Consider the following 27,805-nt stretch of genomic DNA (forward strand, 5'->3'; position numbering starts at 1 on the left):
AACTGTGACCAGGTCCAGATTGAGAGCTGAAAGGTCACAGGGCTTTTGGATTGGCATCAAGATCAGTAGAAACAAAACGACCTCACTGTGGACAGTGACAAATGTTTTACAATAAAAAGACACGCCACACACTCAGAGGACAAAGGATATGCAAGATGTATTGTTTCAGAATTGGATTTTTTAACAGTTACAATTTAAGATCTATTTTTAAAGACACTGAAGACCAAGAACCTGTTCTACTGAAGCGACTTGGACTAACAATTTAACGTTTTATCACTTAGTGAAATATTATAAACATATTCATATCTTAGAAATTAACAGCATCAAAATTTGAGTCCTGATTTTAGTTTAAAGTTAAAAACTTTTCTAGAGTATTTCTACTTGTTTTAGCTAATCCACAACTAGAGACGCTCTAACCCTAAAGCAACCACTAGATGTCAGTGTTTCCTTATTTCTAATCACAGAGCGGAGCAACTTTAACCCAGCGTTGCCTCCTGGATCTACAGTTCTGTCAAATTCTAACACAAAATAATTTATCACCTCAAAATCTATTTTTCCATTAAGCAACAAATAAAACTGAATCTTAAAGGAGAAAATAAAGAGTTGCTGTTTGAACCATAAATAACTGAGCTACAAAAACACTTCCTTACAGTTAGCTCCATGTGTACAATCAGAAGAGTGAGCCCGCTCACTGGGACAGAGGTTCTGTTTGGTCCAACACCTGAAAGTTGTCCACAGAAGAACCGAAGCCGATCCAAATAAGGCATCCAGACATTGTTATATACAAAAAATAAAAACCAAAGTGTGACTAAAGCAGTTTAAAAAGGCAGACTGAGCAGGTCTACCTCACCAAAAACTTTATAAATCTAGAAAAGTGTAATTAATGTTGTAAAGGGGGAAGTTTCAGAGCTTTATTCCAGCTAGAAGTCCAACCGGAGCTGGAAGAAGACTCTGAAGTCGGATCTCCTGACCGACGCAGATGGAATCGGACCGGGTTCATATTCATCCAGCGTCTCTCAGCTGAAGGACAAAATCCTTCAACTTTTATCACAAACGTCCGCTAACAGCCATGTTTTATGCATTTGCCATCTCTGAAAATTTTCAGTGCACTTAGCTTGTCCTAAATAATGTTTTCAGGTAAATTATGAAGCACATATTTGTCAATAAATCATGTAATGACATATTTGAGCCTGAGGGTGATATAACCTGTTTCAGCTCATCGTTGACATGAGTACCAACATGTTTAATGTTAGCGCCTTAGCATTAGCTTCCACCAAATATTGTGTTGTTGTAGTAATTTAGCATTAGCTTGTATTAAGTACTATGTTGATGTGTAGGGTTTTGGTTAGAGAGAAGTGGATAAAAACTTCAACAGGAGTGTTTCTCTACCATATAAACATGTTTGGGTTCTGGTTAGAGCTAAACCCACCCAGGAAGCTGAGACAGCTGATAAATATGGACCCTGCTGTTACATTTGGTGTTTCCTGACCGAACCTGCCTGTCTGGATTTAGACTCTGTGGGATGACTGAGACGAGTTGGAGTCTTCATGTACATCTGAACTGTGACCCGGAGAAGGCCTGAGAGTGGCATGCTAACTCTCTTCAGTCTTAAAACAGAACATTTTCCGTTGCCACAGAAATCTGCCGACCAAATAAAACATTCAAGCCAAACGCGACTTCTAACCATCAATCTGCTGCTCATGAACCGTTCGGTGGCGGGTTTTCCTCTGCTGCTCCACTCCGGTTCTGGTCGGTGCTCCTGGTGGAGGACAGAGTCGAGTCTTGGTCCAGAAGCTGGGACGTGTCTCGGTCCTCAGTACTTTCTGATTCAGTCAGGCACTCAGACTGAGCCAGAACCAAAACCGGAGATGCCGACCGGCCAGCTGGTTCCCAGTCCTGGTCTCCTGGCAGCGATGGATGACCCGGACTCCCTGGGGGCCGGTAAGGCGGCGGCCCCATCAGCGGGGAGCCATCAGGTGTGAGAGGCACCTGGCTGTGGATGATGATGGGGTCTGGAGAGGGCAGCGGGGCCACCTGCTCCTCCAGCACATCCAGATCCCTGGGGTCCTTGGAGGGGCTCTGGTCTGGGGAAATGGAGTCCGGCTGATGGGACATGATGTGGAGACTCAGGCCGGCTCTGTGGAACCCAGTGGCTGAGGACGGCTGGACTGGGCCGAGCAGAACCGGCAGCTCCTGGCCCAGAGGCTTCTGAGGCAGCTCGTCGGGTTTCCCTGGAAACAGACCGAACAAAAAGATGAGAGAGACTCAGCTGGAGTTGGAGAACCTTCAGGTGCAACGCTGTACCTGGAGGAGGAAGGTCCAGCTTCATCTTCCTCAGCTCCATCATGGAGACCTGCAGCTGCTCGATGATCAGGTCGTCGCTGTGGAAGAACGTCTGAGCGATTCGTTCCTGAAGAAACTCTCGCAGCTCCTCCAGAGACATCTTCAGCAGCCGCTCTGCGAGGAACAAACAGCTGGGTGACAAGGGTCAGGACTAAACCTCCCAGTTTCACCAGTAACAGCTGGAAACTGGACAACACTCAGTTCACCCAGAGTTTAATCTGAACAAGTTCAGTTTAAATGTGAAGCTGAACTGAATGAACCAAAAATCAGAGTCTGGATTTCAGGAGGAAAAGATCAGAAACATTTAATGATCAGTTCTTTGTTCTAAACCCTGAAACATGAGACATTTACTCAGCAACAGCATCCAACCAACATCCAACCAACCAACCAACCAACCAACCATCCAACAAACATCCAAACAACATCCAACCAACATCCAACCATCCAACAAACATCCAAACAACATCCAACCAACATCCAACCAACCAACATCCAACCAACATCCAACCAACCAACAAACATCCAACATCCATCCAACCAACATCCAACCAATATCCAACCAACATCCAACCAACATCCAACCATTCAACCAACATCCAACCAACCATCCAACCAACCATCCAACCATCCAACCAACCAACATCCAACCAACCAACATCCAACCAACCAACCAACCAACCAACATCCAACCATCCAACCAACATCCAACCATCATCCAACAAACATCCAACCAACCAACATCCAACCAACCAACCAACATCCAACCAACCAACCAACATCCAACATCCAACCAACATCCAACCATCCAACCAACATCCAACAAACATCCAACCAACCAACCAACCAACATCCAACCATCCAACCAACATCCAACCATTCAACCAACACCCAACCAACATCCAACCATTCAACCAACATCCAACCAACATCCAACCAACCAACCAACATCCAACCAACATCCAACCAACCAACATCCAACCAACATCCAACAAACATCCAACCAGCCAACATCCAACCAACATCCAACAAACATCCAAACAACCAACATCCAACCAACCAACATCCAACCATCCAACAAACATCCAACCAACATCCAACCAACCAACCAACATCCAACCATCCAACAAACATCCAACAAACATCCAACCAACATCCAACCAACCAACATCCAACCAACCAACCAACATCCAACCATCCAACCAACATCCAACCATCCAACAAACATCCAACCATCCAACAAACATCCAACCAACATCCAACCAACATCCAACCAACCAACCAACCAACCAACCAACCAACATCCAACCATCCAACAAACCAACCAACATCCAACCAACATCCAACCATCCAACAAACATCCAACCAATATCCAACCAACATCCAAACAACATCCATCCAACCATCCAACCAACATCCAACCAACATCCAACCAACATCCATCCAACCATCCAACCAACATTCAACCAATATCCAACCAACCTCCAACAATCCAACAAACATCCAACCAACATCCAACCAACATCCAAACAACCATCCAGCCAACATCCAACCATCCAACCAACATCCAACCAACATCCAACCAACCATCCAACCAACATAGAACCATCCAACCAACATCCAACCAACATCCAAACAACATCCAACCATCCAACCAACATCCAACCATCCAACAAATATCCAACCAGCCAACATCCAACCAACCAACATCCAACCAACATCCAACAAACATCCAACCAGCCAACATCCAACCAACATCCAACAAACATCCAAACAACCAACATCCAACCAACCAACATCCAACCATCCAACAAACATCCAACCAACATCCAACCAACCAACCAACATCCAACCATCCAACAAACATCCAACAAACATCCAACCAACATCCAACCAACCAACATCCAACCAACCAACCAACATCCAACCATCCAACCAACATCCAACCATCCAACAAACATCCAACCATCCAACAAACATCCAACCAACATCCAACCAACATCCAACCAACCAACCAACCAACATCCAACCATCCAACAAACCAACCAACATCCAACCAACATCCAACCATCCAACAAACATCCAACCAATATCCAACCAACATCCAAACAACATCCATCCAACCATCCAACCAACATCCAACCAACATCCAACCAACATCCATCCAACCATCCAACCAACATTCAACCAATATCCAATCAACCTCCAACAATCCAACAAACATCCAACCAACATCCAACCAACATCCAAACAACCATCCAGCCAACATCCAACCATCCAACCAACATCCAACCAACATCCAACCAACCATCCAACCAACATAGAACCATCCAACCAACATCCAACCAACATCCAAACAACATCCAACCATCCAACCAACATCCAACCATCCAACAAATATCCAACCATCCAACAAACATCCAACCAACATCCAACCAACATCCAACCAACCAACATCCAACCATCCAACCAACATCCAAACAACATCCAACCATCCATCCAACCAACATCCAATCATCCATCCAACCAACATCCAAACATCCATCCAACATCCAACCAATATCCAACCATCCAACAAACATCCAACCATCCAACCAACATCCAACCAACATCCAACCAATATCCAACCAACATCCAACCAACATTCAACCAACATCCAACCAACCAACATCCAACCAACCAACAAACATCCAACCAACATCCAACCAACCAACCAACATCCAACCAACATCCAACCATCCAACAAACATCCAACCAACCAACCAACCAACATCCAACCAACATCCAACCAACCAACCAACATCCAACCATCCAACCAACATCCAACCAACCAACCAACATCCAACCAACATCCAACCAACATCCAAACAACCATCCAGCCAACATCCAACCATCCAACCAACATCCAACCAACATCCAACCAACCATCCAACCAACATAGAACCATCCAACCAACATCCAACCAACATCCAAACAACATCCAACCATCCAACCAACATCCAACCATCCAACAAATATCCAACCAGCCAACATCCAACCAACCAACATCCAACCAACATCCAACAAACATCCAACCAGCCAACATCCAACCAACATCCAACAAACATCCAAACAACCAACATCCAACCAACCAACATCCAACCATCCAACAAACATCCAACCAACATCCAACCAACCAACCAACATCCAACCATCCAACAAACATCCAACAAACATCCAACCAACATCCAACCAACCAACATCCAACCAACCAACCAACATCCAACCATCCAACCAACATCCAACCATCCAACAAACATCCAACCATCCAACAAACATCCAACCAACATCCAACCAACATCCAACCAACCAACCAACATCCAACCATCCAACAAACCAACCAACATCCAACCAACATCCAACCATCCAACAAACATCCAACCAATATCCAACCAACATCCAAACAACATCCATCCAACCATCCAACCAACATCCAACCAACATCCAACCAACATCCATCCAACCATCCAACCAACATTCAACCAATATCCAACCAACCTCCAACAATCCAACAAACATCCAACCAACATCCAACCAACATCCAAACAACCATCCAGCCAACATCCAACCATCCAACCAACATCCAACCAACATCCAACCAACCATCCAACCAACATAGAACCATCCAACCAACATCCAACCATCCAACCAACATCCAACCATCCAACAAATATCCAACCATCCAACAAACATCCAACCAACATCCAACCAACATCCAACCAACCAACATCCAACCATCCAACCAACATCCAAACAACATCCAACCATCCATCCAACCAACATCCAATCATCCATCCAACCAACATCCAAACATCCATCCAACATCCAACCAATATCCAACCATCCAACAAACATCCAACCATCCAACCAACATCCAACCAACATCCAACCAATATCCAACCAACATCCAACCAACATTCAACCAACATCCAACCAACCAACATCCAACCAACCAACAAACATCCAACCAACATCCAACCAACCAACCAACATCCAACCAACATCCAACCATCCAACAAACATCCAACCAACCAACCAACCAACATCCAACCAACATCCAACCAACCAACCAACATCCAACCATCCAACCAACATCCAACCAACCAACCAACATCCAACCAACATCCAACCAACATCCAACCATCCAACAAACATCCAACCAACCAACCAACATCCAACCAACATCCAACCAACCAACCAACATCCAACCAACATCCAACCAACCAACCAACCAACCAACATCCAACCAACATCCACCCATCCAACAAACCAACCAACATCCAACCAACCAACCAACCAACATCCAACCAACATCCAACCAACCAACCAACATCCAACCATCCAACCAACATCCAACCATCCAACCAACATCCAACCAACATCCAACCAATATCCAACCAACATCCAACCAACATTCAACCAACATCCAACCAACCAACATCCAACCAACCAACAAACATCCAACCAAATTCCAACCAACCAACCAACCAACATCCAACCAACATCCAACCATCCAAAAAACATCCAACCAACCAACCAACATCCAACCAACATCCAACCAACCAACCAACATCCAACCAACATCCAACAAACCAACAAACCAACCAACATCCACCCATCCAACAAACCAACCAACATCCAACCAACCAACCAACCAACATCCAACCAACCAACCAACATCCAAACAACATCCAAACAACATCCAACCATCCAACCAACATCCAACCAACATCCAAACAACATCCAACCAACATCCATCCAACCATCCAGCCAACATCCAACCATCCAACCAACATCCAAACAACATCCAACCATCCAACCAACATCCAAACAACATCCAAACAACATCCAACCAACATCCATCCAACCACCCAGCCAACATCCAACCATCCAACCAACATCCAACCAACATCCAAACAACATCCATCCAACCAACCATCCATCCAACCATCCAACCAACATCCAACCATCCAACCAACATCCAAACAACATCCAACCAACATCCAACCAACATCCATCCAACCATCCAGCCAACATCCAACCATCCAACCAACATCCAACAAACATCCAAACAACATCCATCCAACCAACCATCCATCCAACCATCCAACCAACATCCAACCATCTAACCAACATCCAACCAACATCCAAACAACATCCAACCAACATCCAACCAACATCCATCCAACCATCCAGCCAACATCCAACCATCCAACCAACATCCAACAAACATCCAAACAACATCCATCCAACCAACCAACCAACCAACATCCAACCAAGATCCAAACAACATCCAGCCATCCAACCAACATCCAACAAACATCCATCCAACCAACCATCCAACCATCAATCCAACCATCCAACCATCCATCCAACCAACCTCCAACCATCCAACCATCCAACCAACATCCAACCATCCAACCAACATCCAGCCAACATCCAAACAACATCCAACCATCCAACCAACATCCAACCAACATCCAACCAACATCCATCCAACCAACCAACCAACCAACATCCAACCAACATCCAAACAACATCCAACCATCCAACCAACATCCAACAAACATCCATCCAACCATCAATCCAACCATCGAACCATCCATCCAACCAACCTCCAACCATCCAACCAACCTCCAACCATCCAACCAACATCCAACCATCCAACCAACATCCAACCATCCAGCCAACATCCAACCATCCAACAAACATCCAACCAATATCCAACCATCCAACCAACATCCAACCAACCAACATCCAACCAACATCCAACCAACCAACCAACCAACCAACATCCAACCAACCAACCAACATCCATCCAACCATCCAGCCAACATCCAACCATCCAACCAACATCCAACCAACATCCAACCATCCATCCAACCAACATCCAACCAACATCCAACCATCCATCCAACCAACATCCAACCATCCATCCAACCACCATCCAACCAACATCCATCCAACCATCCAGCCAAAATCCAACCATCCAACCAACATCCAACCATCCATCCAACCATCCAACCAACATCCAACCATCCATCCAACCAACATCCAACCATCCATCCAACCAACATCCAACCAACATCCAACCATCCATCCAACCAACATCCAACCATCCATCCAACCACCATCCAACCAACATCCATCCAACCATCATCCAACCATCCAACCAACATCCATCCAACCATCCAGCCAACATCCAACCATCCAACCAACCATCCAAACAACATCCAACCATCCAACCAACATCCAACCATCCAACCAACATCCAACATCCAACCAACATCCAACCATCCAACCAACATCCAACCAACATCCAACCAACATCCAGCCAACATCCAACCATCCAACCAACATCCAACCATCCAACCAATATCCAACCAACATCCAACCATCCATCCAACCAACCAATATCCAACCATCCAACCAACATCCAAACATACATCCAACATCCAAACATACATCCAACATCCATCCATCCAACCAACCAACCCTCCACCAAACCAACATCCAACCATCCATCCAACATCCAAACAACATCCAACCATCCAACCAACATCCAACCATCCAACCAACATCCAACATCCAACCAACATCCAACCATCCAACCAACATCCAACCAACATCCAGCCAACATCCAACCATCCAACCAACATCCAACCATCCAACCAATATCCAACCAACATCCAACCATCCATCCAACCAACCAATATCCAACCATCCAACCAACATCCAAACATACATCCAACATCCAAACATACATCCAACATCCATCCATCCAACCAACCAACCCTCCACCAAACCAACATCCAACCGTCCAAACATACATCCAACCAACCAACATCCAACCAACATCCAACCATCCATCCATCCATCCAACCAACATCCAACCATCCAACCAACATCCAACCAACCATCATCCATCCATCCATCCATCCACCCATCCATCCATCCATCCATCCACCCATCCATCCATCCATCCATCCATCCATCCAACCCATATCCAACCAACATCCAACTATCCATCCAACCAACCAATATCCAACCATCATCCAACCAACATCCAACATCCACCCAACATCCAACCATCCAAACATACATCCAACATCCATCCATCCAACCAACCAACCCTCCACCAAACCAACATCCAACCATCCAACCAACATCCAACCGTCCACCCAACATCCAACCATCCAAACATACATCCAACCAACCAACATCCAACCAACATCCAACCAACCATCATCCATCCATTCATCCATCCATCCATCCATCCAACCATCATCCATCCATCCATCCACCCACCCATCCATCCATTCATCATTCCATCCATCCATCCATCCATCCAACCAACCATCATCCATCCATTCATCCATCCATCCATCCATCCATCCAACCATCATCCATCCATCCACCCACCCATCCATCCATTCATCCTTCCATCCATCCATCCATCCATCCATCCAACCAACATCCAACCATCCAACCAACATCCAACCAACCATCATCCATCCATCCACCCACCCATCCATCCATTCATCCTTCCATCCATCCATCCATCCATCCAACCAACATCCAACAAACCAACCAACATCCAACCAACCAACCAACCAACATCCAACCAACCAACCAACATCCAAACAACATCCAAACAACATCCAACCATCCAACCAACATCCAACCAACATCCAAACAACATCCAACCAACATCCATCCAACCATCCAGCCAACATCCAACCATCCAACCAACATCCAACCAACATCCAAACAACATCCAACCAACATCCAACCAACATCCATCCAACCATCCAGCCAACATCCAACCATCCAACCAACATCCAACAAACATCCAAACAACATCCATCCAACCAACCATCCATCCAACCATCCAACCAACATCCAACCATCCAACCAACATCCAACCAACATCCAAACAACATCCAACCAACATCCAACCAACATCCATCCAACCATCCAGCCAACATCCAACCATCCAACCAACATCCAACAAACATCCAAACAACATCCATCCAACCAACCAACCAACCAACCAACATCCAACCAAGATCCAAACAACATCCAACCATCCAACCAACATCCAACAAACATCCATCCAACCATCCAACCATCAATCCAACCATCCAACCATCCATCCAACCAACCTCCAACCATCCAACCAACCTCCAACCATCCAACCAACATCCAACCATCAAACCAACATCCAGCCAACATCCAAACAACATCCAACCATCCAACCAACATCCAACCAACATCCATCCAACCAACCAACCAACCAACATCCAACCAACATCCAAACAACATCCAACCATCCAACCAACATCCAACAAACATCCATCCAACCATCAATCCAACCATCCAACCATCCATCCAACCAACCTACAACCATCCAACCAACCTACAACCATCCAACCAACATCCAACCAACATCCAACCATCCAGCCAACATCCAACCATCCAACAAACATCCAACCAATATCCAACCATCCAACCAACATCCAACCAACCAACATCCAACCAACATCCAACCAACCAACCAACCAACCAACCAACATCCAACCAACCAACCAACATCCATCCAACCATCCAGCCAACATCCAACCATCCAACCAACATCCAACCATCCATCCAACCAACATCCAACCATCCATCCAACCAACATCCAACCATCCATCCAACCACCATCCAACCAACATCCATCCAACCATCCAGCCAACATCCAACCATCCAACCAACATCCAACCATCCATCCAACCATCCAACCAACATCCAACCATCCATCCAACCAATATCCAACCATCCATCCAACCAACATCCAACCAACATCCAACCATCCATCCAACCAACATCCAACCATCCATCCAACCACCATCCAACCAACATCCATCCAAACAACATCCAACCATCCAACCAACATCCAACCAACATCCAAACAACATCCAACCAACATCCATCCAACCATCCAGCCAACATCCAACCATCCAACCAACATCCAAACAACATCCAACCATCCACCCAACATCCAAACAACATCCAAACAACATCCAACCAACATCCATCCAACCACCCAGCCAACATCCAACCATCCAACCAACATCCAACCAACATCCAAACAACATCCATGCAACCAACCATCCATCCAACCATCCAACCAACATCCAACCATCCAACCAACATCCAACCAACATCCAAACAACATCCAACCAACATCCAACCAACATCCATCCAACCATCCAGCCAACATCCAACCATCCAACCAACATCCAACAAACATCCAAACAACATCCATCCAACCAACCATCCATCCAACCATCCAACCAACATCCAACCATCCAACCAACATCCAACCAACATCCATCCAACCATCCAGCCAACATCCAACCATCCAACCAACATCCAACAAACATCCAAACAACATCCATCCAACCAACCAACCAACCAACATCCAACCAAGATCCAAACAACATCCAACCATCCAACCAACATCCAACAAACATCCATCCAACCATCCAACCATCAATCCAACCATCCAACCATCCATCCAACCAACCTCCAACCATCCAACCAACCTCCAACCATCCAACCAACATCCAACCATCAAACCAACATCCAGCCAACATCCAAACAACATCCAACCATCCAACCAACATCCAACCAACATCCATCCAACCAACCAACCAACCAACATCCAACCAACATCCAAACAACATCCAACCATCCAACCAACATCCAACAAACATCCATCCAACCATCAATCCAACCATCCAACCATCCATCCAACCAACCTCCAACCATCCAACCAACCTCCAACCATCCAACCAACATCCAACCATCCAACCAACATCCAACCATCCAGCCAACATCCAACCATCCAACAAACATCCAACCAATATCCAACCATCCAACCAACATCCAACCAACCAACATCCAACCAACCAACCAACCAACATCCAACCAACCAACCAACATCCATCCAACCATCCAGCCAACATCCAACCATCCAACCAACACCCAACCATCCATCCAACCAACATCCAACCAACATCCAACCATCCATCCAACCAACATCCAACCATCCATCCAACCACCATCCAACCAACATCCATCCAACCATCCAGCCAACATCCAACCATCCAACCAACATCCAACCATCCATCCAACCATCCAACCAACATCCAACCATCCATCCAACCAACATCCAACCATCCATCCAACCAACATCCAACCAACATCCAACCATCCATCCAACCAACATCCAACCATCCATCCAACCACCATCCAACCAACATCCATCCAACCATCATCCAACCATCCAACCAACATCCATCCAACCATCCAGCCAACATCCAACCATCCAACCATCCATCCAACCAACATCCAACCATCCATCCAACCATCCAAACAACATCCAACCATCCAACCAACATCCAACCATCCAACCAACATCCAACATCCAACCAACATCCAACCATCCAACCAACATCCAACCAACATCCAACCAACATCCAACCAACATCCAACCATCCAACCAACATCCAACCATCCAACCAATATCCAACCAACATCCAACCATCCATCCAACCAACCAATATCCAACCATCCAACCAACATCCAAACATACATCCAACATCCAAACATACATCCAACATCCATCCATCCAACCAACCAACCCTCCACCAAACCAACATCCAACCGTCCAAACATACATCCAACCAACCAACATCCAACCAACATCCAACCATCCATCCATCCATCCATCCAACCAACATCCAACCATCCAACCAACATCCAACCAACCATCATCCATCCATCCATCCATCCATCCACCCATCCATCCATCCATCCACCCATCCATCCATCCATCCATCCATCCAACCAATATCCAACCAACATCCAACTATCCATCCAACCAACCAATATCCAACCATCATCCAACCAACATCCAACATCCACCCAACATCCAACCATCCAAACATACATCCAACATCCATCCATCCAACCAACCAACCCTCCACCAAACCAACATCCAACCATCCAACCAACATCCAACCGTCCACCCAACATCCAACCATCCAAACATACATCCAACCAACCAACATCCAACCAACATCCAACCATCCAACCAACATCCAACCAACCATCATCCATCCATTCATCCATCCATCCATCCATCCAACCATCATCCATCCATCCATCCACCCACCCACCCATCCATCCATTCATCATTCCATCCATCCATCCATCCAACCAACCATCATCCATCCATTCATCCATCCATCCATCCATCCAACCATCATCCATCCATCCACCCACCCATCCATCCATTCATCCTTCCATCCATCCATCCATCCATCCAACCAACATCCAACCATCCAACCAACATCCAACCAACCATCATCCATCCATCCATCCATCCATCCATCCATCCTCTTGTTTATTTACATATCTAAACTAAACTCTGCTAAAAACAATTTCTCATAAATTCATAATAAATGTTATGGTTTTGATTTAAAATTTGGCTCAAATGAACAAAGAAGTTGTGAAATTTAAAAATAGAATAATTTGGAACCAAGATGTAAAACCTGGAGGTTTTGAACTACAGACTGGATTTGGTTTCCATATAGAAATGAATATTTGTGTCTGCAGTGCAGAGCGATCAGTGTGGGTGGAAAACGATCGAGGGTTTTACTCTTGTGGATCTTCAGGATGGTGTAGGACATGGCGGTGAGGAGCCGCTGTCCCTCCAGGATGAAAATGTCCCACAGCCGAAGGGTCAGGGTGAACGGCGTCTGTAGGGTCACAAACACAACGGGTCACTGCCAGGTTCTGGTTTCATTCACAGGTCTGCCCCTCCGCTGCTGGTCCGAGTCAGGAAGTTTATCTGGCCGGGTCCCAAACCTCAGAACGTTCTCCGAGCGACTCAGCAGGATGGAGAAGTGCTGACGGAGGCTGAAACCCGCCAGATCACCGCCACAGGATTGTGGCACACAGACTAATAACAGAGCAGCCTGACAGCTCCTAATGCTCCCATCGACTGCAGAGCCAGGCTCAGATTTCACCAGGATTCTTCTGCTGAAATCATCTGAAATCAGGAGCAGGACGGCTTCCTGTTTCAGCAGAACGAGATGCTGGGCTTCCAGGGTTCACTCCACCACAGAAACTGGCTTTCAGAGAAACTTCTTCTTAAATATTTTCACTGAATCTAAAAAGATGCTCATAATACTGAATGTCTGCAGCAATTTTCACAGCGTTTAACGAGAAAATGATCTGGTTTTATCTCAGACTGAGCTGATTACACCAGAGCTGGAGTCAAAGTGAGGAAAACTAAGTACACCCGTATTTACTAAGTATTTTTAAACAAAGTAAAATATTTTGTAGTTTTATTTTAATGTAGGAAAACAGAGAAAAAGTAAAAGATTTGCAAAGCAAGTTTTTGATTAAAATAAATATTTTATAACTCCAACAGAACCATAATTTAATCAATTTATCATTTACAGAAACTTCTTATCTTAACCTTTTAAAAATATGCTTTTTAGTTTTAATTAAAAAGCATTAATATGTTTTTACTTACAAATGTTAATTTTTATGAGAAATATACTTTTTGTTTTAAATATTTTTTTTAGTTTTCAGTATCAATATTTTTTGAAGTTTTCTGAAATTTTGAATCTTTATTTTCCATTTCCAATTTATTATTTTTCTAAACAAAGTTATGGCCCCATTTTATCTCCATATAATGAGGTTTGAGGAATGAGCCCAGAACTCATTGATCTTCGTTCATTTCTGATCAGTTGAACACTGAGGTGACTCAGTTTGTGTGAAGTGAACCTGTGTTGGGTTTCCTAATGATTCAGAGGTTTTGTGCTCAGAAGACGCCAACATGTTTTTTGTTTTTTTTAAATCAGCTCATCCTGTTTGGACTGGGAGATCAGCGACTCCGTCTCCAAACATTTATTAAGTGTATTAGTTTATTAAGTCAGTAGCATTATGGCTGCTACTGAAAACGTCTTCGGTCAGTAAGGTAATTTTATCTACAGTACAGACCAAACGTTTGGACACACCTTCTAATTGAATTCAATCAGAAAATAGAAATATAGAACATTTTCTCAGTGCTTCACACTGAAGGCTGATGGGGGAAGAAATGTTTGTTTCACTCATTTAATGAATGAATTAAATAAAACCCTGAAACCTTTCAAGATCGGTCTAGTTAAAGCCTGAGCCTGCTGAACAGAGAGCTGTTTGTGATGTAAACTGGTAAATTATCCAGATAAGTGATCTAATCTGATCGTCATGGCGACAGACGGGTCCGACGGGCTTCCTCACCCGGTCGATGAAGCACTGCATGAACCACTTGGTGCAGTAGATTCCTGCAGACATCTGCTCCCGGTCCTGCAGAGCGACAAACAGGAAGCAGATGAAACGTCAATATCCTTCAGCGTGGCGTCGTTTCCACGGCAACGCTGAGAGCTCACCATGTGTCTCTTCAGCTTGGGGAGGAGTTTGGAAAGGATCTGGTCATGATGAGCCTGGAACCGGTGAAGTTTGGGGAATCCAGGAACAAAGAAGCCTGGAAACAAAGAGACCCAACAGAGAATGAAGATTTAATTTAACTTTATTTAGTGTGAGGTTAAATTTGATGGCATTTTCATGACGGTGCTGACAGAAAGAACCACGACTGGTCTGGTGTTTCCTCTCACTCTGATGTATATGGAGAGATGATGCATCAGTCAACTGTTTTCAACAGGAACATGAAACTTCCCTGGTAAGAAAATGTTTTTTAAACTTTTTATGTCTTCTTTCAGAGCTCCATAGATCAGTTTATTAAGTCGTGTCTGCAAACCGGAGATTCTCAAACTTCAAAAAGGTTTAAATTTCTGTCCACGAGTTTGGAGCAAATGAACTGGGTGATGCAAAGCATCATTTTATGAGATGTTGCTGCTGCATATGTCTGTAATCAACAGGAAGCAGAGGTTACAAACTAGCAGGAACCGTTCATCCCAGAGGTCTCCTGGACCTCAAACAGAAACCAAACAGAAGGGTTCTGCTTGGTGCCTCTGGTAAGGCACAGATCCACCAGTGGATGGGAAGGTTCACTAAATCAGAGCTTATTGATAAAATGTGTTTCCATCTCCCATTTAATGCAGTAAATCTTTTTCAGAAATGCAAGAAATCACCTAAAAACCTCTAGTAAAAATCATGAATTGTGACTTTTAGCACAAGCCAGAATCATGTTAGTCCAGCACAGCAGACTGAAGGATGCACGGCAGACGGAGGTCGTCAGGAAAACATTCTGCCCTGCGGCGCCCTGCAGCTCACCGTGCATGGCGTGCCGATCGTTGGTCAGCAGCTGCGACAGCGCCCAGAAGGCGTCTTCCTCGTTCATGTACATCAGCAGCAGGGCGGCGATCTGACTCATGCCCTGGCAGTAGCTCACCTCCTGCAGGAGACAGAAAACACTAAAAAAAATATGTTCCACTCCTGCAGGGCTTGGAGCGGTTCTGGTTCTGGTTCTGGTTCAGCTTCAGGTCAACTTGCAGAAATAAAATCCACTCTAAGATTTTCTACAGAATATAAAGACGTTGTTTCTGTTTTCTGCTCTCAGAGTGAAACACTGAACTGCAAACTAATCCAGATTCAGTGATCAGCCTGTCAGCAGCTGCTGATTAACAGAGCAGAACATGAGATGTTTGCTGCACAAAATACTTTTTTTATTTTTTGTCGCGTCAGCAGGCTGTTAGGAAAAACCTGCACACATTTCACATCCAAGATGATTACTGGTTCAGCTGGAAGGAGAGCAGCTACTTACAGTGTTATAAACTGAATATGCAGAGAGGACGTGGAAGAGAGACTGCTGCCTGAGGAGGAGAGAGCAGAGGGAGAAAACCAGAGATCAAATATAAATACATCAATCACAGTTATTAATAAACCTCAGGTTCTCTCCTAATGTTTCCATTTCATCCATTTGAGTTTATCTGTACCAGCAAAACAGAAATATTCATGCAAATGCAGGCCACACTTTTCAGATCTATTATTTGTTAACTTTGTGGATTTTTTCCTTCCACTCAATCGTTTCTTTCTGATGATCCGTCTGAAGCCCAAAATGTGGCTGAAATGTAACAACAGTTCAAGGGGTGTGAATACTTTTTCACTGTGATTTAATTCTCATCCACCACAGAAAAACTGGACATTTTTCCTCCCCAGCAGAAACATTTTCCTTCTCCAGCCTTCAGATGAGGAGAAGCATCATCATAAAACATCTCAGCGTCTTAAAGATTCAATAAAACAAAAACTGAAAGAAAAACTGGTGGAAGAGTTGATAAAACCTGGATGAAAAGCAGAAATGAACCTTTAATGAGACTAAATGGAGAATGAGGACAGGATCAATAACTGATCAACGTATCTGATAAAAAATAATCAATCTTCTCTATTTTGTGATGTTTTTGTTTTCCACTCATTTATTATTGGGGCCTGCCCATAGCAATGCATAAGGAGAGCAGTGACTGACTTGCGAAGCAAGTCAGTCACTGCCTCCATGCATTGCATGGCAGGCACCTATTGTTCTACACCCAATAGAATGTTTCTTTAATACGTATTTTTTATTATTCTTCCGTTATCAGTAATGCGGCTCGCATCGCTATGCAGCCCACCCACAAAAGTGGTATCAAACGCATGCCTCGCTCCCGGGAAGGGAGCTATTACTTTTGGTGGGATTTGGAGTTACCATGGCGACGTAAAAAGCAAAAAACCACCCCAAAATCACTAACGAGCTCACCAGGTGCAAGTCTCGTCGTCAAGGGGACGAGGCAACCAGTAAATCCTGAAAATACCCTATTTTTGAGGATTTTCTGTGTCGTCATAACCTTATGTAGAGACGCCATTCAAACTTCATTTTGTAGATACGTCCGTGATCTCTTTTAAAGTGAAGACAGCACGTCAATATGTATTATGGTTTGTCCACAACTTCTTTCTAAGCGACCCAAAGTTTTTGATTTTTGGAAAAATCAGAGTGTGAAGGCCGCTCCGCTAGAGTGAGAGTCAGAGTGAAATTTCGACCCCAAATCATTTTTTAACTCGCCCTCACGCTCACAAATATTGCATGATTGGTATCAAACTTGGTCATGACATTGATACGCGTGCCTGCTCCGGTCAAATGTTTTCAAAAATTATCTAGCGCTTACAGTTTTCTCTCCAGGTGCTTCAGAGCAAAGTCATGCGCCAGGGTAGCAGACAGATCTCACTGATTCACTTCCATGTATTTCTGATAAATTTCAGACCTTGGCACACACTTTTTTTATCTCATCGCTGTTAATACTGTGAGTGAGGTAGAGATATGAATGGCGGGACTATGTGAGACGACAAATAGCCCTCTCCGATGCTTCAAACGGTTTTCGAATATGTATTACGGTTCCCGAACGGGAAACAGTTTTTTGCCATGCTTTTTTTAGTCAAACTGGCTGGCTCAAACAGAGAATTGTCTCCCCCTGGATGTCTCACTCACAGCTGGCAGAGAGGATTATTTACCATGGCAACGGAACCCAGAGCAGGGAGATTTGCTGAGGACTTCAAATACGCATCACTGTAGTTCGAACTAGTAGTTCAGTTAAAACAGAGGAGGACTGAGCTGGCCTTTAGAACAACTTGCTGCTATGGGCTGTATATAACTAATTTAACCCTGTCACTGTTACACATGGGATGAGTCTAGCCCTTTGAAATGAAGCTTACTGAAAATTTCAAAATAAAAGCCCTTGAAAATTTTTACATCAGGTCATTGCTTTTTTGAGCGTTATATGACTGATTTAATCCAATGACTGTTACACATGGGATGACTTTGACCCTTTCAAATGAAGCTTAACAAAAATTTCAAAATAAAAGCCTTGGGAATTTTTACATCATGTAATTGCTCTTTTTGGCTTTATGTGACTGGTTTATCCAAAGCACTCTTACACATTGGATTAGTGTGGGCATTTAATATGAAGCTTACTGCAAATTTCAAAATAAAAGCCTCAAAATGCCCCTCTGATAGTGCATCACGGAGGCGTGCAGTGATATCATTCTGCATTATCTGTTTATCCGAGGTTAGGGAACTGCCTTGCGCAGCAAGGCAGTTCATTAGCATTAGCCTTTTAGCTTAAATAAGCTATTTTCTATTTTTCAGACTTATTAGCCATGTTTAGTATACTTAATGGAGTAAGTAAATGACAGTAAACATTCTAATGATACCCCACATGCTACTGAAAGTATTTATGCTTATATTAGCATATTTGCTCATTTTAGCTAATACACTTGCTTTATCATACTGAATGTTGCATGTCCAGCTTACTTAACATTCTTGTGATTCTCCACATGCTATTGATTACATTGCAGCTTTCTTTAGCATTGATGCAAATTGTTAGCATCAGAACGCTGGGTCCAAACCGACGGGCACACTTTGGCAGGCCCCAGTTAAATTTCTTCAGGAATTTTCTAGTTTTATTCTTTGTAATTGCACATAATTTAATATTTCCATCCACCTGATTGAATCATTTTCACAAGTTAATTCAGGTTTAATGACAAATTAGCTCTTTTATTAAATATTTGTTTTGGGATGAGAACTTTCTGCTTCTACTGGAGTTAAAACTTTTTACTTGTCACCATAAATTAAAATATTTATGATTTAGATCTGCTGTCAATATAATGTTTCATTATTTTTGCATTATTATCTAAAAATAGTTTTTTAAACAAGTACTAAAAATGATCTTATGCTAATATAAACATGATGTTTAATTCTGTCTGTCCTTATCAAATAAACCTAATCAATAAATGAATGAATTGATAAAGTTTTGGTCATTTAAAGGTTTCCTCTGACTCTTTGTGTTGCTCTTGGACCGACGGCCTTTCAGCAGAACTGAAACCTACTTGACCCCGAAGCGGTCCATGAACATGATGTGGTTCCGAAAGGTTCTGTTGATGTCCAGGTCGATCTGCTTGATCTCAGAGGAGCAGAGTCGGGATTGTTCCTTCATTTTCTAAGAGGCGAAGCAGCAAAACAAACTCAGTCACACGATGAAATCTGATGAAGGAATGAAGAGAAATGAATCCTTACCTCGTACTTTCCCTGGTTCTCCCTCTTGGTCCGCTCCACGTCCAGCAGCAGGGTCCAGGCCCGGCCCCGGAGCTGCAGCGGGATCCCCTTATAGACCCGCTTCACCATCTGCCAGCAGAGAGCAGAGCGAGTCAGCGCCAGGAACAGAGCTGGACTCGCCACAGCAGAAACATATTCAGAGAGCGAGTCACACAGAGATCAGATGATGAACACGACACCGAGTTAGGGGTTGAACCAATTAGTCGACTAGTCGACTCTAGGACGTCTCGCGAGTTTTTACATTTCATGTCGACTAGTCGCAGTCATGTGATTGCCGGTGGTGACAGCCTGTGCTGATCTGACAGCACATTATACGTCACAAGACACAAGAAAAATAAGTTAATACATTAGTTTAAATGATATGTAGATGGATGCATATTTGTGGTTTTACAGTGTTTTTAAAAGGAGATGGAGTTGCAGCTGCAGTCAACTACGAAACACGAGCCGTCTAAAACTCGCCCCCTTCCCGCTAAGGATGTCACTTAGCCGGCTCGCGAATGTCTTTGTCACGACGATCTAACTAATACATTATGATGTTATGTTGCTGATTAAATAAAGATCTGTGGTAATGCCATCTAAAAGATGTGCGTTTCCTTTTGAATGTTGGTTTCCCAGCAACTTATTATTTATCATAAACTATCCCGATGTTTTGTTGTTTCACTTGTTGCTGTTCTGTGTAAATGCCGTATTTTTCCGTGAAAACGGGTAATAAAGCCTGTAGTTACTCCAAAGCTTTGCGTCTTGCGTTGCTATGACATCACAACGACTAGACAACTCGACATCGACTCGACTTTTATCATGTTGACGTTGACTAGAAAATATCTTAAATCGTTCAATCTGCTGAGTCAGCAGAGCTTCCTGCCGCGCATCGGGCGGAGGAGAAGCAGGTGGTTTCGTTGAATTCAGCTGTAACCAAACGGGATCCGTTCATAACAACTTTGGCTTGTGATGTTCCAAAAGCACCATGTAGTCAGTGTGATAATTTGACTCCTATAGTAACTATCCAGAGATCATCAGCATCAGCCGGTGTTTAGAAAAACAAAGTCAGACCCGACTTTGTGCAACAAACTTTTCCCCGCTGCTCACGAAGAATGATCTGTTTATTGCTCTTTTAATTCTCCATAATAGACTTAGTAAAAGCAGGAGAAGGGGAGTGTGTGTGTGTGTGTGGGGGGGGGGGGGGGGTTAATATTTGCCGTGAAAATAGCTAATAAAGCCTCCAAGTAGTTGTGAAGGGTTTTTGCGCTTACGTCACTATGACGTCACCGCGACTAGTCGACATCGACTCGACTATTATCATGATGTAGTCGACCTTAAAAAATATGTAGTCGTTCAACCCCTACGCCGAGTCACTGCAAAGTGATGATAAAGAGATTTCTGCAGCATCCAGGAATAAATCAGGATAAAAACACATTCAGTACAAATATGAATGTTTTACAGACCAGATTAAATTTCTGTGCAGCTTTATGTTCAGATTATTAACGTTCCAGATTTACATAAAGACTCCTGAATGTACAGGATGGAAACCGAGAGTCATAAAGTACCACTGTTTACAGAGGGCTGTTAAAATGCATTTAGTGGCAGCCAATCAGAATGCTGGATCCGTGGAAACCATGACGAGCCCTTTAGGGGGCAATGCTAACATCAAAGCTAACATTCATCACGGTCATAAACTGTTATTCCATCAACAAATGTCACGACTAGAAAAGGTCGATGAAAATGTCAAAACTCAAAGCAATTCCTTCAATTTAACACAACAGAAAGTTTTTACAGTGACTCAAATTGGTTTTGGTTTTTCCAAAAAACGATTAACGCTCCAAAAATGGAAACCCGTTTGGTGATAAACTCTGATGCAGCCAACTTTTCCTAAAAACCTTCAGTGTCCAAACCTCCATCTTGGTGGGGGAAGCGCCCCCCCCCCCCCCCCCCTCATGGTTCATGACAATCCATCAGCATCTGATGAAGTTACGCTCTGGTAGCCCTGCACTTTGATTAGGACACTGTTGGTGTGTTATCCACACAATCAGACTGTAACTGATGGTGGAGGTGCAAAAACCTCTCATATATGAGGAAATGCAGTAAATTATGTCAGGCTCTGCTGGACAGGAAATCCTGGTGAGATTAGCTGGATTTGACATAATCCATGTTTTTAGAGATCCTGAAACAGGAAGCCTGTCTGTTTTGACTTGTGTCTGGACATATTTTCAGACTACGGCGTCCCAGTGGGGCCTCACCTTGTCGCTGTTCTTGTATTTGTCCCATTTATTCACCATCTTCAACCATTTCTCTGCTCTCTCGATCTCCAGCTGCTTCCGCTGAGGAGACAGAAGAAAGTCAACAAAAACACAAACATGTTTGATTCCTGAGCTTTGAAATGTTTCCTGTCTTTACCTTCTCCTCCTGAACTGTTGGGGCCGGCAGCTCATTCTCACTGGAGGGAAAAAACAAACCATCAGGCAACAACCAACAGAGAGCTGCTCACAGCGCCACCAAGAGGCCGCATGATGCTGTGACTTACTGCATGAAGCCGAAGCGGTCGATGGCGTTATAGATGCTGTAATCAGCATCTTCCCAGGGATCGATCTCCACGCCGCCCTGCCTGCCCTGGAAACACAGAAACACCCGAATTTACTGGCATGAAGAAGAAGACAGGAAGGGCGGACATCTTGAATCCTCCTGCAGCCAATAGGAAAAGAGTTTTCAAAATGTTCAAAAACGTCTTAATGCTAATTAAGTTCCTGAACCCCATCAGCAAACTGAGACAGAAACACGATCGATCAACCGACCGACTGACGGATGGATTCTACTCCCACCTGTAAACAACATTCCAGAGTTTTCCAGGCTTTTCCAGGAATCCTGCTGCTTCTTTAGAGGAAAAGGTTTCTGTTCTGAATGAACTTTGTCAAATCAAAGAGACGTCAGCAAACAAACAGTATATTCAGTTAAACAAAGAGCTGGAAAACCGTTCCCAACATCATTTCTTTAGGAAGCTTAAAGACCCAGAACCCAAACGGCTGGAAACCTGCATTCAGATCCAGAGTTCAGGTTCTGGAGAGGAAACTATGGGAACCTGCTACCAAGAGGAGATTTACCCAGATCACTGAATTATCCTGCAGTTAAAGGTCCCTGGAAATCATCTGTTGTTCTGCAACAATCCCAACATCAGACACAAACACGCTGTTACATAAACACACATCTTCCCACTCCTTTATTGTCCTCCACACCAACCACAGCTCACAAACAAACATCTTAAATGCTGCTTCCATCCTTCCCAGTGTTCCCAGTGGCTTTTCCACAACCAACCAAACATCCAACCAACCAACCATCCAATCATTTCTCTGATCTCTGCAGAGCAGCAGGAGTTTTAACAGGAAGCTCGTTCTGCAGAGACTCACCGTGGCATATTTTAAGATGATGTCAGCCCGTTCCTCTGCTATTAGAGTCTCGATGTCTTTCTTCATGTCAATATCTGCAGAGAGAGGAGAGCAGAGCGAGTTAGAGACGGAGAGCAGAGCGAGTGGGCGAGTGTTGGCGGGATGATCCAGACCAACAGGATGAGCTGGAACCACTTAAGCACACTTTGAATGTAATGACTTCACAGTAATGTACATTCATGCTAGCGTAGCAAAACATTACAGTCATGGTAAAAGGAAAGAGCCTGAAGAAAGAACGCCTCTAGAACGATGAGCTCTGAACAGACGAGACCAAGTTAAGGATGTTTGACCAACAAAGATCCATGTTTGGACCTTCATACTAACAGTCAAGCATGGCAGAGTAAAGGTGATGATTTCGGGTCTTTTGGGTCTTTAGGGTAAACTATGTTCACACCAATGGGTTTGGTTGTTGTAGTGTTTTCTAACAAAACTTTTCTGGCCCTACAAAACAAATAATTGTTACTGTTAAAGCCAAGACATCACTTGCATCCGACTCTTTTCGCTTTGTTCTACGGTCCCACTACTGACCACCGGAGTTGTGAGATTGAACATTCACTTGAGGATTTGTACTGGAAATCCCATCAGCATCAACACAAGTTTTCTGTACTTCTGAGACGAGATGTCAAAAGGCCAAGGGTCAACTTGGCATTAGGGGTGAAGGTAACACCTGGGTCTGAGTGGACCAGAGGTTCTCCAGAGTCCAATGTGAGTCCAACTGGCCGACAGCTGAAGTTTGGTCCAAACTGGGTCATGAATGTGGCGACGATCCCAACATGTGTTCAAACTGCATGACAAAGGCTCATCATGAGATCCACGGCGCTCCAACATCCAATGAGGAATATCAGGAATATGGTTCTACAAGCTGTTGTGTTCCTGGCCAGGAAGACTTCTGATGTTAGGTTAACAGTTGTAAAACTATCAAATGATTTTTCTGAAAGTACATCTACAATATTTGGAAGAAAATGCAGCTTGAGAAGCTGAAATGCCTGAGCAATGCAGCTTGACATGCGACTGGCTGGTGTTTCCAAAGCATCCAATCCAGGAGTCTGATCCGTTTTCCTCAATGCCAAAAAACAGGAAAGGAAAGACGGTAGATGCTTCCACTGTATCGCTAAGACTGTTTCCACCGAGTGCATTAATGCATATGAAGGTATATTTGGTGTTTGAACTATTAAAATGGGAATGTCTCAGAGTTTAGAGGAGATCTCAAGTATTCGCTGGTGGTTGTGGTCACTAACTCCAGGAATTCATCGTAGAAGGTTGAGACTTGATACTAGTTGGCCGTATAGCAAGACGATCCGAAACATGGACGCAGACTGGTTTTGGACCGGATAACAAAGGTCAACATTACGATTCTGGGATTCTGGGTTCTGTTGGAGACAGGTTTAAAAGTCGGACCTGATTCAGGAAACCAACAGCTTTAACAAACTCTTCTGCAGACACAACGATGCAACTTGTTAACAGACATTTACCAAAATATTTAAATATTTCAGCTCATATATGAGGATAAATGAAGCTTTTGTACCCAGATCCATGGACGTTGATGTTCAGTCATTCCTGGAGAAAGAACAGTGCAAATAATAAAATCCTAAATTAACTCGACAGGAATGTCGACGATGAAGAGGAAACGCCAAGCTGCAGCTGGAAACCGAGCCAGAGTTTATCCACTCTCTGAAAAAACACAGAAACAGAACCTAACAGGTCGTCAATCTTTCTGCTTCTCCCGACTTCCTGGTTGGAGTCAGTAGATCTTTCTCCAGCCCATGTTGGTAACACGATGTTCCTTCCTGAACTGATAGTGTTCAGAAAGATCCGTTTGCACCTGAAGACCCCGAGCAGCAGCTCAGACACACAGATACGCAAAATACTTTGGCTTTAAGTTTCCTAATCCAGGCAAGAAACACTTTTCCCTCCGTCGGTTATGATTTCATAGCTTATAAATCAGCAGAGGAGCGTTTGAACGTGCAGCAAGACAGCAGTTCTGTTGCTGCTGAGGTCTGGCTGCTGAAAGCTCCCAGAGGAAGTTGTCATCTGAAGCATATGGTGGCGGCTGCTGCGGTTGGGAGTAAATCGCACAAGAGTTCTGGCTGCAGTCCCAGTCTGAAGGGCGGAGGCCCAAACTGGGAGAGACTGGACGGCACTCCTTCACCTGGACGGCCGACAAACCAAACCAGGCCTGGCAGAAACGGCCAGGAGGCCGGAGAGCTGCTCAGGGTTTGGGATCAAATGGGAGCAGAAAATGTGCTTTTTTATATCCTGCATCTGTATTTATGAAAAGGTTCCTTTGAAGAACCTTAAAGTTTCTGATACCAGCCCAGCAGAAGGCCGTGGTTCTTCTGGGCCGGCCCTGACAAACCGACCCGTCTTTAACCAACAGAAGAGGAGTAAAGGCTTCAGGGATCTGCTGAGATTCAAATCTCTCTGGGCTCTTTATGTTGGACAAAATAAAATCTATAAATCAGCCAGAAATGCAGCTGAAACAAGATATTTAAACAAGTTTCTGATACATTTTCCCCCAATACCTGAGATCAAATCAGATTTTTTCTTAAATACCAGAAGTAATAAGAACAAAAATCTTTTTCTGATATTTGATATTGAAAAAGTATCAAATATTTCCTCAATATTTAACAGTTTTCCTTATAAACTGTAGGATTTTAATGTTTTACATGTTTTCTCCTCATGATGCGTTTTGATTTGTGAATGAATCAATGATGATGATTCCTCATTGACTCATCATCACAGCATGATGCTGCCACCACCGTGCTTCACAGTTGGGATGGTGTTTTGGTGAACTTTATCTCCAAACACTCCAACATTTACGAACTTCAGCTTTTCATGTGGTTCTTCTCTGATGGCCTTTCAGGATTCATGGCTTGTTTTCTCCATCAGATGATCGGTTGGTTCTGGACCAGAGGTAAAGATTTCACATCAGAACCGGCTCCTTCCAGATCAACGTACAATATGAACATTTGAATCTGAAGAAAGTAAATAACTACCCTGGATTGTAGGAAATAGAAATGATTTAGTTCATAATATTTGGCCTGAAACAGAAACATTTTAGTCTGATTTAATGTCGGACACTGAAAATGTTTTGTTCGTTCTAATCTTAATTTGGGGCTTCATCTGGACCTGCAGCGGTGAAATGATGTGAAAATCCATCATAATCTCCTCAGATTAAGATGGTTTGATCCATGTCCAGGATATAATATAAATATTTTAAATCTGGTTCCGTTTTGGCCTGCATGGTTCTGATGGTTCTGATGATGTCAGGCCTGAGATCCGCTGCCTCCATCTGAACCCGGCGGTGACGTCTCAACACCGTCCGGACCGGTTTCACAGATCCGGACCAGCGTTACCGAGATCCGAACCTTCGGAACCGGAACACTGTTTATTCTCTGGAGGTAAACAAACCCGCAGTTGGGTTTAAACGTCGCCTGATGGGAGACCGTGGACGAGCATCGCGCGTGATTATTATTATTTTATTATTATTATTCTAATTCTAACTAGAATAAAAACACGCAGGAACAAACCCACTCACCGTGTTTCTGTGGATTTCTGCGCTGTCCGTGCCGGAGAAGCCGCAGCTCGTCCTGGCATCCTCCGGTGAAAGTGCAGCCTGCAGCGGGTTGAAAACAAAAGCCTCCCCCACATAAGGTCACCGACAGACGGTCCAACCGCACGCAGAGAGCGGGGCTCCGGGACCCGGTTCCGAGCACTGAGCAGGCGCCGCGGCGTGGCAACCGGCAGCCGAACCACAGCCGAAACGGTCCGGGCCTTAAAGAAACAGAACCTGGAAGAGTTCCGACTCAAAACAAACAGCCCGACCGGGTCGGAGCTCTGCTGCCATCTGCTG

General features: G+C 44.1%; 1 protein-coding gene across 2 annotated transcripts; it reads right to left on the reverse strand.

Moving 5' to 3' along the window:
• Positions 1 to 132: 132 nt before the first annotated feature.
• LOC122824377 (USP6 N-terminal-like protein) lies at positions 133 to 27,792 on the reverse strand. Of its 2 annotated transcripts, none has more exons than XM_044104979.1 (14): positions 27,491 to 27,792; positions 23,914 to 23,987; positions 23,037 to 23,122; positions 22,910 to 22,949; positions 22,753 to 22,833; positions 20,480 to 20,587; positions 20,293 to 20,402; positions 17,204 to 17,252; positions 16,714 to 16,834; positions 15,870 to 15,964; positions 15,721 to 15,786; positions 14,090 to 14,189; positions 2,305 to 2,457; positions 133 to 2,231 (listed from the first exon to the last, which is right to left on the reverse strand). In XM_044104979.1, exons 2-14 carry the CDS (start codon positions 23,977 to 23,979, stop codon positions 1,699 to 1,701), a joined length of 1,608 nt encoding a protein of 535 aa, XP_043960914.1. In that variant the 5' UTR covers positions 23,980 to 23,987; positions 27,491 to 27,792; the 3' UTR covers positions 133 to 1,698. The 2 variants fall into 2 exon arrangements, with proteins under 2 accessions (XP_043960914.1, XP_043960922.1); XM_044104987.1 differs by having other exon boundaries at positions 23,037 to 23,194; positions 27,491 to 27,507.
• Positions 27,793 to 27,805: the final 13 nt, after the last annotated feature.

Source organism: Gambusia affinis, linkage group LG02, assembly GCF_019740435.1.
Source record: "Gambusia affinis linkage group LG02, SWU_Gaff_1.0, whole genome shotgun sequence".
In the NCBI taxonomy this organism is placed as follows: Eukaryota; Metazoa; Chordata; class Actinopteri; order Cyprinodontiformes; family Poeciliidae; genus Gambusia; species Gambusia affinis.